Source organism: Tachysurus vachellii, chromosome 26 (genome assembly GCF_030014155.1).
Source record: "Tachysurus vachellii isolate PV-2020 chromosome 26, HZAU_Pvac_v1, whole genome shotgun sequence".
NCBI classification, from domain to species: Eukaryota; Metazoa; Chordata; class Actinopteri; order Siluriformes; family Bagridae; genus Tachysurus; species Tachysurus vachellii.
In genome coordinates, this window is record NC_083485.1 from 7,321,769 (window position 1) to 7,341,973 (window position 20,205).

The following is a 20,205-nucleotide window of genomic DNA, read 5'->3' on the forward strand; positions in this document are numbered from 1 at the left end:
ACATAGCAATCAATCATAAATTACACTATCTGAGAATAACAGCTCTGCTTATTTAGATTTAATTAACACTTGGCTAGCATATTTTCACATATTCAAATTATTACAAATTCAAGTTGGTGATGCTAGAAGTTCAATGCGATTTGGATGCAATTTTATGTAGTTTCAACAAAAGAATTGTCAAATTTTATTGTACATCTTGTTTGTGCTTACAAAAACAAGCACAAATTGAAATATTTGTGCTTGTTTTTGTAGGCACAAACAAAAATAGCAGATTAGACCCCTGTAAGGATGACTAGGGAAAAGCCCATTTTCTCTCTCTAAAAAAAAAAAACATGCTAGGCTAAAGATACACCCTAGAAAACTGGCTCTCCCGTCCATACAAAAAGCCCAGCATCATCTCTACTTGTTACAAAGGCAGAGGAAAGCTGTTCTTCCTCCCCATCCTGACTATGCTTTACAGAGGGACCTTTGAGAGCATCCTGAGCAGCTGCATCAGTGTCTGGTTTGGGAATTGCACTATTTCGGAATGGAAGACCCAGCAGCAGATAGTTAGGACAGCTGAGAAGATCATTGGAGTCTCTCTTCCCTATATCACGGACATTTACACCACATGCTGCATCCGCAAAGCCAACAGAATTGTAGCTGACACCATACACCCCTCGCACATATTCTTCACCCTCCTGCCATCTGGAAAAAGGCACCAAAGCATTCAGGCCCTCACTACCAGACTGTGTATCAGTTTCTTTCCACAAGCCATCAGACTCCTCAATAACTGAACTGAACTGTACCAAGCACAATACACACACACACGCAAAATCAACTGCGTGGATTGCACTGAATTACACTAAATACACAATCTTCCAATATACATCCATGTACACAGCACCACCCATATCAAACTGTTTACATACTGTTTTACACAATTTTCTCTTTACTCACCTTTCTCTTTACTCAGAACACCTTTGCCATCCTTCATCACTTCCATTATAAATGCTTCAGTCTGTCATGTAGCAACTGAATTCAAGACAGCAAGGGGTATAACCAGCCAGTGAAAGCCCACACTCAATATCTCAGACGTCAATTTACTTCTTACTTATTAAAGCTCTTTCATTTGGTGTTCACAATCTGTTGTCCCTCTCTTACCTAGAATAAACTCAAGTGTTCTGAGATTCCAGTATTCCTGACTGCTTCTACTCTCCAGACCTATCCAATTCAATCTGATGCCCTAATTCTAACTGAAGTGTGCCCACTTCATATACATTCACTGCTGCAGTCTGCTACATGAACAGTCTGATAATAATTTTTTTTTCGCTATATAGTAACAAACCACAATCAGTTTTAAACTCAAGTCTCCATCATTAACCATTTGATAACTTCAACAGAAAATTATTCATATTTGAACTATAACGAATTCGGAAATTGTGCACAAGACCATTCTTATTGGTTCTCTAAGCTCCTCGTTACACACTGCACCTGAATATATATTCTACAGTTAAAGAAAGTAAATTATTCACAATCACACTATCCAGTCTCACTCAGATGAGGATGGTCCCTTTTGAGTCTGGTTTCTCTCAAGTTTTCATTTGAATTTCATCTTAGGGAGTTTTCCTTGTGACTGTCACCTCTGGGTTGCTCATTATAAATAAATCTAAATAGTGCCCCTTTTCCACAAAGGCAATTTGAGTGCTGGTTCGGAGCCAGAGCCTAATTTAAAATCAGTTACTCTTTAAAATCTCGAAACTCTTTTTCGACACCCAAAGCACCGGCTCTGAACCAGGAAAAGTGGTTCTCAAGTAGCACCAAAACATTGCTGGTCTAGACTTAAGAACTGCTTGCGTCAGGGGCTGGGGGTGGGGTTACAGTGACCATTTTTAAATCACGGATTCGCCACATTTGGAGGCCAATGTAGGTTTGCAAAGCCATGAGGATTAACAGTAAAGCAACATCCGCCATTGTTGATGTGTTTGCCGCTGCTGCGCTAACGTTGCTGTATAACATTGTATACAGTGACATCAGACTCGGCTCTGTGATGGCTCTCCATGGAAAGGCAAACCGGTTCCTAGAAGGCTCGCCAGTGAAACCAACTTTGATCCAGCACCAGCACTAGCTCTGAACCAGCACCCGGTTCTTTCTGGTGGAAAATGTGCTATTCTGTGCATAAATGTGCTATTCTGAAATTTAATATTTTTATTATTTTTATTTAGGTTACTAGACCATGTCACTAATCACAAGTAATCTAAAACTGGTTCCATTTCCATCACAGAAAGTTCAGTGTACTTCAGTGGCCTTTCCATTCATCGAATTAAAATTCAATATTGCACCTTTAAGATGTGGTAGAATGAGAGACTGGCAACATGAATGTACTGCTGACAAATCTGCAGCAATTTTGTGATGAGAAGTCAACACTAACCAAAATAGTATTAACACTGTTATAGGTGTTTTTTTGTTAATAGATTCACATGGATCCTACTACAATACAGTAGTTATGGTATGACCACTCATCACCTCTCTCATCACCAAGAAAGACTAAGACCTTTTTCTTGAAAATGCACACCCACGCCTTATCTTTTCAGGGCTCCTCAATTGCACCCAGTAATACACAAATACTATGCACAGTGTTGGATAATAAACAATTTTCAACAGACTACAACAGACTTCCATTGCTCATATGCACAATGCTCTTTTATGGAGCATGAACAATACAAAACATAGCAATAAACAGAGGTATTTCTAAGCTTGATTCAAGGGTGGTTTAAAATACTCTAAAGCAAAACAGGCCAACTAATTATTACCAGCTTATACATACATAGATTCTGATTACTAAAATAATATTAAAATAAATCATTCAAAATAATATAAAAAACAAACTGAATAAAGTTATTACATTACTATTTCTGTATTGTTTTATCTTCATCACATACTTACTTTAGTTTTGGTTCACGGCCCTCACTGGTGTATTGCCAGCAAATAAGGCCAATAAGATCATGGACTCTCGCATTGGCCATTGTCACCACCATCATAGGATGCAACTTCTCCTGGGTAGACTGCATTGAGAGGTAGACGTCTATTTTTTTAGTTGCGGTTGTACCCACATGGCCCTATACAGAAAAAAGGACCAAAAAAAATCCTGAAAGTTAATATAATGCATTCAGAAAGTATTCACAGTGCTTCACTTTTTCCACATTTTGTTATATCACAGATTTATTCCAAACTTGATTAAATTCATTATTTTCCTCAAAGTTCTACAAACACCACCCCATAATGACAATGCAAAAGAAGTTTCTTTCAAATCTTTGCAAATTTATTACAAATAAAAAAAGAAAATTTTTCACAGCCTATGCTCAATACTTTGTTGAAGCACCTATAGCAACAATAACATCCTCAAGTTTTTTTTGAGTATGTCTCTGCAAGCTTGGTACACCTATTTTTTGGGTAGTGTATCCCATTCTGCTTTAAAGGACCTCCAAGCTCCATCAGGTTGGATGGGGAACATTAGTGTACAGCCATTTTCAGATCTCTGCAGAGATGTTCCATCGGTTTCAAGTCTGGGCTTGGGCTGGGCCACTTAAGGAAATTCACAGAGTTATCCCGTAGCTACTTCTTTTTTTATTATGGCTGTGTGCTTAGGGACATAAGATGAAGATGAACCTTTGCCCCAATCTGAGGTCCAGAGAGCTCTGGAGCAGGTTTTCAGCAAGGATGTCTTTGTACATTGTATTCATCTTTCCCTCGATCCTGCATTCATCTTTCCCTCGTCTCCCAGTTTCTGCCACTTAATAACCCCACATCATGATGCTGCCACCACTATGCTTCACTGTAGGAATGGTATTGGCCAGGTGTTGAGCAGTGCATGGTTTCCTCCATACATGACACTTGCTATTCAGGCCAAAAAGTTTTTTTTATGGTCTAGGAGTCCTTCAGGTGCCTTTTATCAAACTTCAGATGGGCCATCATCATTACTGAAGAGAGGCTTCCGTCTGGCCCCTCTACCATGCAGGCTTGATTGCTGGAGTGCTGCAGAGATTGTTGTTTTCTGGAAGGCTTGGTCACCTACCTGACTAAGGCCCTTCACCCCGATCGCTCAGTTTTGGCCGGGCAGCCCACTCTAGGAAGAGATCTGGTGGTTCTAAACTCCTTCCATTTACAGATGATGGAGGCCACTGTGCTCACTGGGACCAATGCTGCCCTATGTCTGATCCGCAATACAAACCTGTCTTGAAGGTCTACTGACAATTCCTTGTACTTCGTGGCTTGGTTTCTGCTATGCACTGTTAACTGTGGGACTTTATATAGACAGGTGTGTGTCTTTCCAAATCATGTCTAATCAACTGAAATAATGAATTTTATTTCATGGAAAAATGAATTTAATCCATTTAAAAAAATGGATTTAAATGAAAAAGTAAAGTGCTTTTAATATTTTCCCAGATGCAATATATTTGCTTCTCCTGATAAGGAAAAAAAAAAAATAATAATTCTAATAAATAAGCATTTTCTCATTTTCATAACTTCAGATAACCAAATTTAAAATATAATGTAAGGAAATTTTATTGAATATTTGCAAGAATTTAAACTTAAATTTAAAATCTATGCAGTGCTAAATTCAGACAGAAATGGAGCTGTGCAAGTGCAATTTATGTAGAGTTATGATTCCTTTCTGCATATTTATTTCCTTTCCTCTATTACAGATAACTCTGTAGTCAGAATTTATGTAATGCCAGACAAAGAATTCCAGGGTTCTGGATATGAAAATCAAATCTATATTGATACACATGAAGTGTCACCTTGACAAAACAAGAAAAGCATCAGTAAATTAGTTGCATAACTTTGTACTACGATATTCCAAACAAGACCCGTTTATATATATACTCGTTGTACCCTTTCATTTTTGCAGAAAAAAAAAGCCAAATTAAACGTTCAGACCTTGCCATCAAATTTGGAGTACTCGTTAAAGGGGTTGTTGAGCTGTTGAGGACACTGCTCTAGGCGCAGAGAGAGGGTGGATTTGGTCCCTGTGCTTCGAGGCCTGTCTTTAAAGTCCTTCTTTTCAAAAAGGAAGCTCAAGTCTTCTGCTAAAGAAATGAAAGCAAACATATTCAACAGAAAATTCAACTTATAAAACTAATGAAATAAAATAACCCTGCACATATGAGGAAAATTACCTGACTGAGACGATGTCCTCTCCTTCCATGGAATGTTTTTACACTTGATCTGGTTCTGTCGTTCCTTTCTTAGCCTTTCCAGCCGTTGTGCTATACAAATAAATAGCAATTAAGACAATTTGTGACTTTAGCAATTTCAAACATTACATACTCAATGATTATAATAACTGATTTTAAATGTTAACTTTGCAATAAGACAAACCATAGCAATTATCAGGTAATAATGATGTCAATGTGTGTATGAATATTGGCACATTCTGACTAGACATAAAATAAATCTAAACCACTGAGAATATTACAACTACTCCTTCAATCACTGCTTACCAGTAAGCTTTGGCCCCATGAAATGCTCTTCCTTTCCTGTAGACAAACTGCTCAGATGTTTCTCCAATTAAAAAACCCAAACCAACAACATAAAACACTTTCCACCAATCAACCAACCCAACACCAGAGCCAAGCCAGTAGAGAAAAACATGGACAAATTCTTTACATAACATGGATATTAAAGATTAAGAGATGGTTTAGACATATAATGTGCTCTGGAATTTAAGAATGTTTTAGCAGGGCAAGACGGAATGCTTTGTCCATGCACTTCTCACACTGGACAAGTCTTACCTGGGATCATCACCTTTTTGCCCCGTCTCATGGCAACACAATGCTTAAAGCCCGTCAAAGAGAATAGTAGTAATAATATTTAAAAAAAGCTTCAGACTGGATTTTGCAGATTTTAAAGAAATCATTTTTATTTTATAATCCCACTCCCTTAGCAATTATTCTGATTAACATGTGACAATATCTTCTAACTACAAATTTGTGCCAAAATATAAACAAAATTATTGATACTACAATTAATTAAACCACTCCAACAATAAAGCAGTTACTGAAGGAGTGGACATGATGCACCGCTACATGAGCATCCAATATACTCCAACTTTAATTTGGTCAGTTTTCATCAAATCTTTCCTAAAATACAGAATCAAACTTGGTTTAATCAGCTGCCAAAAACAGGCTGTGTTTGTCAGGCTGGTGGTATGTCCAACTGGTATTTATAACTGCCTTTCTTTTTTGTTTTTTTTTTTGTTGTTTATTACTTGTCTATAACATTGCATTAGTAGCAGTAACTTGGTAATTCTATCCATCTTTGAGCACTTTCTAAGGATTTTCAGTAACACGTTTACAGTTACATATAAATAGACCCTATTTAAATACAGTCTGAACCTCAGTTTGACCCTCTAATATTTTACACAATCAATCTCTGGTAACAACAATTTCTAGTCACGCAGACAAAAGGTCAGACCCTTACAAATAACTTCATAGTAAAATTTTCCATCACATACTGAAAGACAATCTCAACAGTACAACCGTCAAAACAGAAAGCCTGGCAAGTGTCATTATTGCAACATTCCTGGTCACTATGAGAAAATGAGAGTACAAAGAAACATGACCTCAGAAATGGTGTGGTAGGAATTCAATTCACACACAAGGTAATGCTTTTCATCAGTGGCAATTTCAACAATAGTGCTGCCCACAGAGTAAAGGAACCCTTTCTATGCTGTATACTGTACTAAGATTCAAATGCATTACCAATCATAAATCTGTGTGTTAAAGGTGTTGATTTGCTGTTCAAACAGGGTGCTATATTAAACCCACATGTCTGCCATACAATACATTGGTCTTCACAGTAAAGAAACCTAATGGTAAGGACATTAAATATCTAGAGATACCAATTAGCCCAGTTGTGCCTGATGTTCATCTACTGTGTATTATCCACCATACCACAAGATCATTACCATTTTACAGTCATTGATCTATGTAGTGCCTTTTTCAGTATCCCTGTCAGTGAGCAGACTGCGTAGTCAATATTTGCCTTTACATTCAAACAACGTCAATACACCTGGACTTGCCTAACTCAGAGGTTCATTGATTCACATGGTGATCTCATCCATAGTGCATTCCTAATCCTGCCAGAAGGCTGTTCTCTACTTAAATACGAATATGGCATTCTGCTTTGAGGAAAAGATGAAAGAGACTCCCTTGTCCACCTCACAAATATGATCAAGTGTGGTTTCAAGGGCTCACTATCAAAACTCCTATTCTAAAAACCTCATGTGCAGCATCTGGGGTTTCTCATCTCCCAAGGACAGTGCAAACTCATCTGAGAGTCATAATGATATGATGAATAATAAATGAATGAATGATCCAACGAAAACCCAGAGAGGTATGCTCAAGTTTTCTGGAACTGATTAATTACTGCTGCCAGTGTATACCTGCCTGTTCGCAACACGACAAAGTGTTGTCCAGTGCTGCCTCAAAGACATGCCAGATACTGTGGAAAGGACTAGGAAAAAGATAAACTCTTTGAATGAATACAAAATTATTTACATAAATGCACCTACACTGTGAAAAGAATGTCTGTAGATATAACAGTAAAATACAGTACAAATGCTATAGTATAAAACAATATTTCACAAAACATGCAATGACTGTATAATTTACGGTAATATCCTGTCATTTGTTTTACAGAGTAAAGCCATATTCGGACGAGATTAGTTTTACGTGGGGACATGGAATAATGCAATTTTACCTCAGGACGTCTGTAATATTAATTGGCCAATTCGCACGGGACAAGACATTTCAGTAAAACTAGCAGAAGTGGGAGGGGTAACTCGCTTTACGCACCACAGTAACCTCCTTGTCGTCATGTGCGTATGGTGTTGCTTCCTGTTATCATGTGCGCAAACAGACAACATGGCACCTCCATGCTTGCAAAACGTGCCAAAAACTACTTTTAAACAGGAAATGGCGGAATTTTACCGTACATATTTACAGCGGGTCTATTTGGACGGGATTAGTATTACCTGAGGTAATTTTTCCGGACCTTTTTACAGAACGTAAAAGTTGCCGTAATCTTTACTGACATTGTCCGTAATGAGTACCGAGATGGCACATTCGGACGGGACTAAAATCACAGAGAAGCTCTGATAATAATTTATAATAATAATAAATATAATATATTTATAATATAAAATATAATAATTAACTTTACCCCCACATAAAACTAATCTCGTCCGAATAAGGCTTAAGACATTAAATGTAACAATAAAAACACATGAAAATACAATATTATTGCAGTAAAATGAACAATACACTATTACTTACTGTAAAAAAGAAAACTATATTGTCAATATTATTATTCATAAATATTTTTGTACCCCCGGTGCAATGTGGATTTAATACCTGAATACAGAACACAGGACATAAACAATATTAACATGTGTGTGATTAAATCTTTTTCTGTGTATTGTTGTAATATAGGGACTTATATAAATTAATTAATAAATTCTATAAATAAAGCTTTTATTGTCTGCCTACAACCAGCAAACGTTTTTCACCTTGTAACTTCACAGCAAATTTCTGGAGTCGAATATTCTGGAGTTAGACCTATATTTTGGGAAAGAGTTAGATTTTAGGAGTTTATTTTCTAACGTATACTACAGCTAGTAGTAGGGTACTCTAAAGTGGTGTAATATATTGTTATTCATGAACTGAGGAGCTTTATTCAACTCCTCCTGGTGTTATTTGGTCTACATCCCGACTTTCCCGATCTCAGAAGCGATCTCTTGGACTTCATAGCGAGCAAGCAAAAAGAGACATTTTACTTTATTAAACTATATTTTCAGAGATTAATGACCTTATTTGTGTTTTTGAAGCTTGCCTCAAACGCTGAAGTACAGTATGCTATAACACTAACTCCATTTTTTGTGCATGATTTCCTGCATGTGATTAATTATAGTCCACATTAAATCTATTATTTTTGTAGCACCATTGTAGCTGAAATTATTCTCTTACTTACCTTTAACATTAGATTAAATGTTAGACTCATGGCAAGGATGGTAACTAACAAGACACGTGGGCTCCACTGAAGAAATTAGGTAATACTTCACTGTCATAAATACATTTTCCAGGATCATAATTGAGATATCACATCAGTTTAGACAGCAATGCAACTTTATCTCCAGTGTTGATAAAACATTTTTACAAGTACAAAGGTGGGCACATTGTCATCTAGATTGCTATACACTGTCTAGCTGACTAGCTAAAAAGGTGACCTGAATAGTGTGGACAGGCTAACAAAATACAGTGTGTGATAGATAGAGACTGTTGTGGACTGTTATTCAATGTACAGTATAGCCCATTTTCACATGTACTGTTTGTGGCAGAAGAAACATGTTATTTCAAACAGCTAATACGTTGCAATAAGGAGACATGCAGCATACAGTGCCTTGCAAAAGTATTCATACCCACTGAACTTTTTTTTACATTTTGACACGTTACAACCACAAACAAAAATGTATTTTATTAGGATTTTGAGTGATAGACCAACATAAAGTGGCACATAATTGTGAAGTGGAAGCAAAATGATAAATGGTGTCCAAATGTTTTTTACAAATAAATATCTGAAAAGTGTGGCGTGCATTTGTATTCAGCCCCACTGAGTCAATACTTTGTAGAACCACCTTTCACTGCAATTACAGCTGCAAGTCTTTTGGGGTATGTCTCTACCAGCTTTGCACATCTAGAGATTGAAATTTTTGCCCATTCTTCTTTGCAAAATAGCTCAAGCTCAGTCAGACTGGATGGTGAGCGTCTGTGAACAGCGACTTTCAAGTCTGCCACAGATTCTCAATTGGATTTAGGTCTGGACTTTGACTGTGCCATTCTAACAAGATTGCTCTGTATTTGGCTCCATCCATCTTCCCATCAACTCTGACCAGCTTCCCTGTCCCTGCTGAAGAAAAACATCCCCACAACATGATGCTGCCACCACCATGTTTCACGGTGGGGATGGTGTGTTCAGGGTGATGTGCAATGTTAGGTGTCCGCCATACATAACGTTTTGAATTTTGCCAAAAAGTTAAATTTTGGTCTCATCTGACCAGAGCACCTTCCACATGCTTACTGTGTCCCCACATGGCTTGTCGCAAACTGCAAACGGGATTTCTTTTGGCTTTCTTTCAACAATGGCTTTCTTCTTGACACTCTTCCATAAAGACCAGATTTGTGGAGTGCACGACTAATAGTTGTCCTGTGGACAGATTCTCCCTCCTTGCACGGCCTGTCAGTTTAGGTGGACGGCCATGTCTTGGTAGGCTTGCAGTTGTGCCACATTCTTTCCATTTCTGGATGATGGATTGTACAGTGCTCCGTGAGATGTTCAAGGCTTGGGATATTAATTTATAACCTAACCCTTTCCTGGATTTCTGGAATCTGAGAACTAATTATTATGTTGGCTTTGTAGAAGCCAACATTCTGTTTTCCTACTTAAGCTTATTATTAATGGTGCTTGCTAAAGCAACATTCTTGTTCTCTTGCATACTTATTATTATTATTAATGGTGCATGCAAAGCATCATTATTGTTCTCTTGCATACTTATTATTAATGTGCTTGCAAAGCACATTCTTGTTCTCTTGCATACTTATTATTAATGTGCTTGCAAAGCACATTCTTGTTCTCTTGCATACTTGCTTTTGTCCTAGACCCATGAATGAGGTGTCAAATCGACCGGCTCGTTGAGGAGAGGTGTGCTATGACTTTTATAAGCGATCCGACTAATGATGTTCGCACAGCGGGCGAAAAAGCGGCGAAAAAAGTCCCATAGAAATGAATGGGAAATTCCTTTAAGCTCTCACACACGCAGCGTGCACAGAGCTCAGGCACCGCTTCTCTCCTGTGTTCTCCTAGTGACTGTAGATATAAAGGAGACTCTCAATACATGTAACTATCAACTCCACACTATCAATCCAATGTGTCCAAAAGTATTGGCCCCCTGGTGGCGGCACTCGACACCACGTGATGTCACGTGTAGCCCCGCCCCCAAAATAAGCGAAATCAAAAAGTTAGCACAACATGGATATGTCATATATCAAAACACTCAGCACGATGAGGGGAACTTGCTCGCTGGTATTCTGATGACGTCACGTGTAGCCCCGACCTCAAAATTAGCGAAATCAAAAAGTTAGCACAACATGGACATGTGACATATCAAAACACTCAGCAAGATGAGGGACATTTGCAAAGCATCATTATTGTTATTCTGCATACTTATTATTATTATTAATGGTGCTTGCAAAGCATCATTATTGTTATTCTGCATACTTATTATTATTATTAATGGTGCTTGAAAAGCATCATTATTGTTATTCTGCATACTTATTATTATTCTTCTTCCGGACACTTTTTTGGCACGTAACTTGTCCCGCAGCTTTTGTCCTAGACCCATGAATGAGGTGTCAAATCGACCGGCTCGTTGAGGACAGGTGTGCTATGACTTTTATAAGCGATCGGAATTCCGGAATTCCCGCTACGGAAGCTCAAAGGGTTTTTTTTTCCCATAGACTTGAATGGGGAATTCTTAAAATTCATGTGTAGCCCCGCCCCCAACAAAGTGTTCTATGCAGTATAATAATAAGTAGAATTCCGTAATGACTGCACTTTTGACATGAAATTTCAAAACACTTAGTAGTCACTTCTGAAAGGTTAAAACACTTAGTAGCCACTTTTGTCCAAAAGTATTGGCACCCCACTGGGTATTCACGTGACGTCACGTGTAGCCCCGCACCCAAAATAAGCGAAATCAAAAAGTTAGCACAACATGGACATGTCATGTATCAAAACACTCAGCCCGATGAGGGGAACTGCCCCACGTGTGTTTTGGTGACGTCACGTGACGTCACGTGTAGCCCCGCCCCAAAATAAGCGAAATCAAAAATTTTGCACAACATGGACATGTCATATATCAAAACACTCAGCACGATGAAGGGAACTTGCCACGTGCAAGCACCATTCACATTTTCTTCAGGAAATGTACCGTTCTAGTTATGTTGGCTTTGTAGAAGCCAACATTCTGAAATCCGTTATAAGCTTATTATTATTATTATGTTGGCTTTGTAGAAGCCAACATTCTGAAATCCGTTATAAGCTTATTATTATTATGTTGGCTTTGTAGAAGCCAACATTCTGAAATCCGTTATAAGCTTATTATTATTATTATTATTATTATTATTATTATTATTATGTTGGCTTTGTAGAAGCCAACATTCTGATTTCCTTTATAAGCTTATTATTATTATTATTATTATTATTATTATTATTATTATTATTATTATTCTTAGCCACAAATTTATCAAGAGTAACTCGTCCTAGGGCTTTCGAGCCACATGCACCAAATTCGGATATGTCGTAGACCCTGGTCTGAAGTTTGTTGCTATTACTTTTCTAAGCGATCGGAATTCCGGCATTCCCGGTACGGAAGCTCAAAGTGGCCTTTTTTCGTATCCACTTCCATTATAAATTTTGGAGGTTTATAACTCGGCAAGTTTTCGAGCGATTTACACCAAACTCGGACAGGTTCTTTAGGACGTTACTCCGGACAAAGTTCCGGACTCGGCGTTCCGACGGAACTTTCAGTTTTCCCGTAGTCGACGATGGAACGTCCCATAGACTTGAATGGGGAATTCCTAAAATTACTCTAAGCTTTCACACACGCAGCGTGCGCAGAACTCAGGCACGGCTTCTCTCCTGTGTTCTATGCAGTATAATAATAAGTAGAATCCCATAATGACATGAAATGTCCAAACCCTCAGTAGCCACTTTTTGCCAAAAGTATTGGCACCCCACCGGGTATACTGGTGACGTCACGTGTAGCCCCGCCCCCAGAATAAGCGAAATCAAAAATTTGCACAACATGGACATGTGACATATCAAAACACTCAGCACAATGAGGGGAACTGCCCCACGTGTATTTTGGTCACGTCACGTGACGTCACGTGTAGCCCCGCCCCCAAAATAAGCGAAATCAAAAATTAGCACAACATGGACATGTGACATATCAAAACACTCAGCACAATGAGGGGAAGTGCCTCACGTGTATTCTGGTCACGTGAAACGTCACGTGAAAATCCAAAATTTGCACAACATGGACATGTGACATATCAAAACACTCACGGGAACTGCCTCACGGGTATTCGGATCACGTCACATGCTCATGTCCGCTCGCCTCCAAAAGAATTGGCACCCTAGAGGTCCAGTAGCTTTCACAATCTTTCTGTCCACTTGCCTCCAAAAGTAACACTGACCCTTCTGTATCCGTACAATCTGTTGCACCATATTTTATATATATTTATATTTACAGTATACACACACACATACATATTATATATATATTTATATTTACAGTATACACACACACATACATATTATATATATATATATATATATATATATATATATATATATATATATATATATATATATATATATATATATATATAAACAAATTCCAATTGGAATTGCTCCCTGCTTTAATGTAAATGTTTTTGTTCTATGTAGATTTTAAAGTCAACAGCCTCATTTTCCTGCTTTTCACAATCCTGCTTTACAGAGAAGTTTATTTTTAATATGGATTTTTTATGGTAATGTTACATAAAGTGCATTGAGATGTGGTATTAACACCCTCAATCTTTTGAAATGAAACTTTTTTCAATGTCATTGCAATTTGATCTCACATTTTCCGAAGATTTAGCTGCTATTATAGCATTTGTTTAATTGTTTGTCTAAGTAAATGTTTGTTGTTATACTGTAATTAAAGATTAGGAAGATCCATGCAGCAATCAGTTTACATTTTTTAGCAGTATTCTTCGAATTTCAATGCTTTCAGTTCTTTCATTAAGATTGAACTTAACATTAAAATCGCTGCTATTTTTGTCTCTGTCCTCTAGAATTTAAGTTAAGAAAATCAATTCAGCAAGTATTTAAAAGATAACCATTAAGCATCGTTCATTCAAGATATATGGTGCAATCAAGTCGGCAAAGAATTTGATTGGCTGAATATACTGATTGGTGCCGGGCACACAGTGTGTTTGTTTGCATAGTTGAAAGGTTTAACTGTCATATTAATCTGTGTTGTGGAATATATGTAAAAGTAATTAAACTGTAATTTGTATGATAGTCTTGCAAAATATGTAGAAACAATTATATTGCTAACTGTACATAATTTCATGTGTACTGAAATTTATCCACATGACACTCCTGCTATTCTGATTTTCAATTCATGCTAAGTGTGGATTCTGAGTAGTAATCACTACTTTCATCTCTGCTGCTTGCAAAGGTATGTAAAGGCACTTAGCAGGGAAGGTTCACTAACTACATAGCTTAATTTACAGAGTAATCAATGTTGTTTTTTATTTTCAAGGTGATTTTTCATAATCAATCCTGAGAAGGGCACGAAAGTCTAGGAAGAGAAGAATAAAAAGCGACTCAAAGTGAACCCAAGAGTCTTCACTCTAATCTCTGATTTTTCTGATCAAAGGTTGTGAGAGACTTTGTAAAGGTTTATACTTGTTTTAATTTTCAAGATTATACTTAATATTTGTGAGTCCACCATCAGGTGAACACTGAACAACCTTGATGTGCATGGCAGAGTTGCAAGGAGAAAGCCACTACTCTTCAAAAGCACATTGCTGCCCATAAAATTTGCTAAAGATCGTGTAGACAAGCCAGAGGACTATTGGAAAAAAAATAGTGGACTAATGAGAACAAAATAGAACAGCTTGTCAGCGGTGCCAGAACAGCTTGTCATCATTGATGGAAGAATGAATTCAGAATTATACCAGCGAATTCTAAAAGAAAATGGCAGGATATCTGTCCGTAAATTGAATCTCAGTAGAAAATGGGTAAATGTATGGGTATATATATATATATATATATATATATATATATATATATATATATACACATACATACACACATACACACACACACACACACACAGTGATGCCTCGAGATACGAGTTTAATTCGTTCCGTGACTTTGCTCGTATCTCAAAACAATTTTCCCCGTTTAAATTAATTGAAATCCCATTAATCCGTTCCAGCTCGCAAAATTCCACTCCAGTTGTTTTGTTTATGTGTTTTGAATATGAAAAATGTACAGTACCTGTATTTATAAATGATAAATATTGTATAAAAACATACAGTAATAAAAGAGAATGTTAAAAAAATAAACTGGTTTTACTTTACGGAAGATGCGCACGGAAGTTGAGGGAGGAGTAAACAGGAGGATTTTGTCTCGTACGTACACTTTCGCTTTCGTTCACTTACTCGCTACTGTACACTCAATGCTACTTTACACTTAAATGGAATTTAACTAAACTTCACTAAAATTAACTAACTTAAATCAAGCATTGCGTTAGTTCTGGCAGGCCACGTCGTCAAGCGTGCATCAGCTATTAATCACTAATTGCCTCAGAACCCCAAAATCCCTGATTATCCCCCCCAAAAAAAATAGTATGAACAAATGCAAAAACAAATGCCTCAAATCTGCCAAATTCATTAAATGCGCAAAGTGACTCAAACGGCTGCTAAATACACCCAAAAACATATCCTGAATCATGCATGTAAACTATATTTGGATAACAACTTGAATATCTTTAGAATATACTTTTTTAAATACAACCTAAATGTAATTCTCTTAAATTTACCTTTAAAAATAAATACCCCATGACCTGTAACTGTGCTAAATTGAGATATAAACAACATGCTGACTGTTAATCGCCCCAAAACTAAAAGTATTCCCCAAACATAAAATATAGATGCCTTCTTGAATGCTAATTGTCCTTGACTCTCAGGGGTCTGAAATGTTTTTTTGGATCCTGGGGATGTTTTGACATTTATCCCAACATTTAAAAAACATCCTGATCATTCATTCACATAAAAATGTATACTGATTTGTCTGATCAATTTTAATTTAAAAAAAATTGTATGAGCATATGAGTCAATGGCAATGAATACTGAGTACAATGAACCTATAATGGCAAAGCTAATGTAAAAACTAAAATAAATGATTTGAGGAGAGTAGAAAATTTGTTTAAGGTATGTATTCATTCAATTTCAAAATAATAATTTTCAAAAGTTCCTGTTCAACTTTTACAGTAAACAATGGTTATAAGTAGGGCTGGGCAATATGGCTGAAAACTGTATCACAAGATCAGTGTTTCAAATCGGTTGATATCAATAATTATTGATATTTTTATGACCCATTTAAAATAAGGACCAGTAGAAAAAATATTACATTTAAACATTTTTATTTTAAACTTAACCTTCCTCTGATCATCATCAGTTATTAAGACATAAATGTCAACAACCATGGAAAACTCAAATAATTAAAATGTAAACATAAGTCTAAAGTCACAATGAATCCTATGATTCTGTGGGTGTTGCAGACAAGCAAGAGTGACATCTCCAACCCCCCAGTGACACACAACCCCCAGTCACAGTATACCCAGTCACAGTATGTCACAGTATATCTTATTACATTAATTGATCAGCCAATTAAATTTAAGTAAATTTGTTCTCCACTAATCACAATTCTCCTTTTTAACCACTAAAACTACTAATCTGAAAAATTGGTATATAATGATGAGTTTAGAATGGTTTTTATATTCTATATCTATATCTATGATGAAAAATTACTCATGCAAGCCTGGACTAAATGCCATTTCCTTCAGAATTTTTCAACTAGTCTTTTAAACTTCAATAAACAGCCCGCTAAATTCTCAGTATTACTACAACCCCTCAAAGTGCCAGAAATGCATTGTCCTGTTGATTCCTACCAGAAGGAGATTGCATGTTTGAATTGTAGAGAAATTGTGTGTACAGTGCATTGAAAGGTGGTTGCAACCAATAGTAACAACATAAAGAATTTCAGCACTATTGAGAAAAAGATTTATTAATTTAAAAACAAAAACAAAAACCAGTAGAACAGAAGAAGTATATTCAACAATTTGATGAAAACACAACTGTCCTGTGATACTCAAACACACATTCTATCCAATTTAGTGCTACAGAATGCCACCTAACTTCAGCTACCTAGAATGCAAACTTAAAATTGAATAAAATTAAAAATTATGAAAATCATGCTTCAGACATGCCCCTTGAAAATCAGTTCAGCCTGTCAAGAATGCTAATATTTAATTAAACATGTTGTATTTTGTTACATTATATTATGTTGATTTCATTTAGCGCTAATGTTAAGAGGGATCACACAACCACAGTGTCAGTGCCTTGGAACAACTCACCCCTGTCTGTATGGTTAAGTGGCTGTGATGTGGAGATTGTGGACCCATACAAATACCTGTTTGTCTACAGTGACAAAAAATTCAACTGGACTAAAAGCAGAGGCAATATAAAAGAAAGGCCAAAGTCGACTGCACTTTTTGCGAAGACAACTTATGCAATTAAATGATTAACATGTTCTAAAAGTCTGTGGTGGCCAGCTGCCTTTTCTATGCTGTGGCGTGCGTGCAAAAACATGTCATGCTAACCTGCTAAATAAACTCAGCACAAAAAGCAAGTTCTGTCATTGGAGATGATCTGGTCCACCTGGGGGTGATTGCTGAGAACAGAGCGATGTCCAAATTACTGGTCATCATGAATAACACCACTCACCCTCTAAACAACATGCTTGATGGATTGAGGAGCAATTTAAGCTGGAGATTGATACAAAGGTGAACGCTACAGGAGGTCTTTTGTGCCCACTGCCGTAAGACTGTGTAATGCATCCCTCATGTGCAGAGGCACTTTTGACCTATTTAATTTAGTAAAACAGATAACCACATTCCTTTTATTACAACCTAAAGGACAACTCCTACATAATCTGCATCAGTTTACATATTAGTACATTTTGTGTATTTGTAATAAATATATTTTTGGTGTATATTTTGCAAAGATTTGTACAGAGTAAATTTTTGTATCTACCTGTATCCACTGTATTTCTACATTTTTATCCTTTCTATTGTATCTATGTTCAGCTGCTCATGCAAACCAATTTCCCCAGTTGGGATTAATAAAAGTACCTATATCTATCTAACTATAACACAAGAAATAATATGAAAAGAAGCAATGGAAAATAAAAGCGAATAATACTAAAGTGAGGCTAAGAAAAAGCAAGACACTTCCCCATTGATAAACAAGATTTGAAACCCACAATTACGGAAGATTCAAAGTTACCTACCTGTGTTGGAGCGCCGACGGATGCCAAAGTCCCAACTGGAAGTGATGTCCATGGACTGAGAGAGGTCACAAGGCTGCACATCTCCACTAACAATGGAATCTCCCAACAAACCTTTCAATCCACTACCAGCAGATATGGCACCTAAATAACACTTTTCTAAGTCAACATCTTGGTCAATCAGCACCATCTCACACATTCCTGAGTCATCACTAGTCACATGGGACTGTCGGATGTGGGCCAGTATGATGGTGGGATTGTCAAGAAAAGCCATTCTTATTGGCAACTCCCGTTACAGCTTTCATAAATCATCCAACACTCCACTTCCTTTAATTTATGTTCCATCAAGTTTTGGCATTCATAACAGGTCTGATGTTTCTTCAGAAGTTAGCGTCTGTTGTCTCCCCTCAGCAGTGGAGCATTTGTGGTTGCCTGAGGAAACGACAGTTATTAGTAAATTTAAGTACATTTAAGGTGATAGCAGATCACATGACACAAGAGAAATGACAAGGACATCATGCCAATGGTATTTAATGTATTAAAATACATTAGGACACCTACTTTCATACCACTCTGAATACCAGAAGGTAACTGATTAAATACATTATGCTTCCAATTTGTTGCTTTTAAATCCAAACATTGTGAGGATTGCAGTATAAAGATCAGTTTAGCCATTACGTTTTAGTATTTTCACTGCTGGCAATGAACCACTGACAAACTTTTTTCATCTCTACCTCTTAGGATCTTCTGGTTAGCGATGTCTGACAGCCTGAGGGAGACAATGTTGGTACTTCCAGAAAAATTTATATTCGTTAGTATGCGATGTGACGCTACACAAGCAGCCCAACTTCTCTTGCTCTAATGAAAACTATCTTTATTTCAGACTTAATACTGCTAACGAATCTAACGAGAATAGCAAAAAAGGATAGCTGGATAGTGTATAGGTTTTTCCCCTCTGACTAGCACTTCTGTCTATTACAGTAAAATAACGTCTTTATAGGGTCGTATAGGTTATCTATAGCACTAGCATTGGATAGTCAGGAAGGCTTTGGCAAAAGTATCCCAATGTTATTCAACTGCTCAGAAAGAGCAACTTTACCTTCATGCAATACCAATTCGTTGCCTGAATATATTGGCCATGAAGACAATCACGTGAAAAAAATGCGAGCAAATCACCACTTGACACAATGTATGTGTTAAATCCTCTGTTACTCAACGTTACGCCACAACCATATTAGATCCTTTCGCATCCGGTTTCTTGTTCTTTACCTTCATGATTTACGGCGGTTGGCTGGCCAGTGTTGGGTGCATTCCTGCCACCTACTGGGCTGGAGTGTTAAAGGTCGACGAGAAGAAGGGAACATCTAAATCTTTTTCTTTGATGATGGCAACATTTTTGTTAATATTAATGATAATTACCTGTTGTGTAATAGCTTTGATCCGTTAAATGATCAGCAATGCCACACAATCTCTGTTTGGACAGAATATGCAGATTGTAGAGAAGAATAACCCAGAATACATGTAAATGAAAAACACAGGTTTGCCAAGAGAATATACGGTTTCTGTAAAAATGAATGTTAATATAGTATATGCTGCAATAAAAAACATACTATAAAAATAAATAAAATAAAGAAATAATAAATAAAAAATAAAAAAGGTAAAAAATATATAGCAAACAAAATAAAAAAACACATATATACAAGTTAAAAAACCATATATAAAAGTTATGGATTGAATTATGATCATTGTTTTTACAGAAGCACATTTAATGTAGCCTGTAAACAGTGACAAGAAGGCTGTTATGTGCTGTTTGTCCCCATTGTTTCTCTCCTTTGTCTCCCATACAAAAAGCAGAGGAAAGACTGTGGTAAGGAAGGACATCCTGACGGATGAACTTGGAGATTGGAGACTGACACACTGGGAGAACCTAATTCCCTGACGAGCAGACTACGTCACCATGGACATAAAATGGGTAGCTGC

At 36.9% G+C, this 20,205-nt stretch overlaps 1 protein-coding gene across 5 annotated transcripts in view; it reads right to left on the minus strand.

Annotated features, from left to right (window-relative positions):
• Nucleotides 1-19,478, minus strand: part of mapkap1 (MAPK associated protein 1) — a 32,259-nt gene extending 12,781 nt beyond the window's left edge. Inside the window, exons 1-6 of one of the 5 annotated variants that reach the window (XM_060862390.1) lie at nt 19,325-19,478; nt 18,229-18,657; nt 5,484-5,519; nt 5,160-5,249; nt 4,921-5,066; nt 2,926-3,098 (exon numbers count right to left, since the gene is read on the minus strand). In XM_060862390.1, coding sequence (XP_060718373.1) covers nt 2,926-3,098; nt 4,921-5,066; nt 5,160-5,249; nt 5,484-5,519; nt 18,229-18,499 — 716 coding nt within the window. In that variant the 5' untranslated portion in view covers nt 18,500-18,657; nt 19,325-19,478. Of the gene's footprint in view, nt 1-2,925; nt 3,099-4,920; nt 5,070-5,159; nt 5,250-5,483; nt 5,520-18,228; nt 18,658-18,959; nt 19,302-19,324 lie in introns of those variants that run through there. The other 4 variants (XM_060862388.1, XM_060862389.1, XM_060862392.1 and 1 more) reach the window with 4 other exon arrangements.
• Nucleotides 19,479-20,205: the final 727 nt, after the last annotated feature.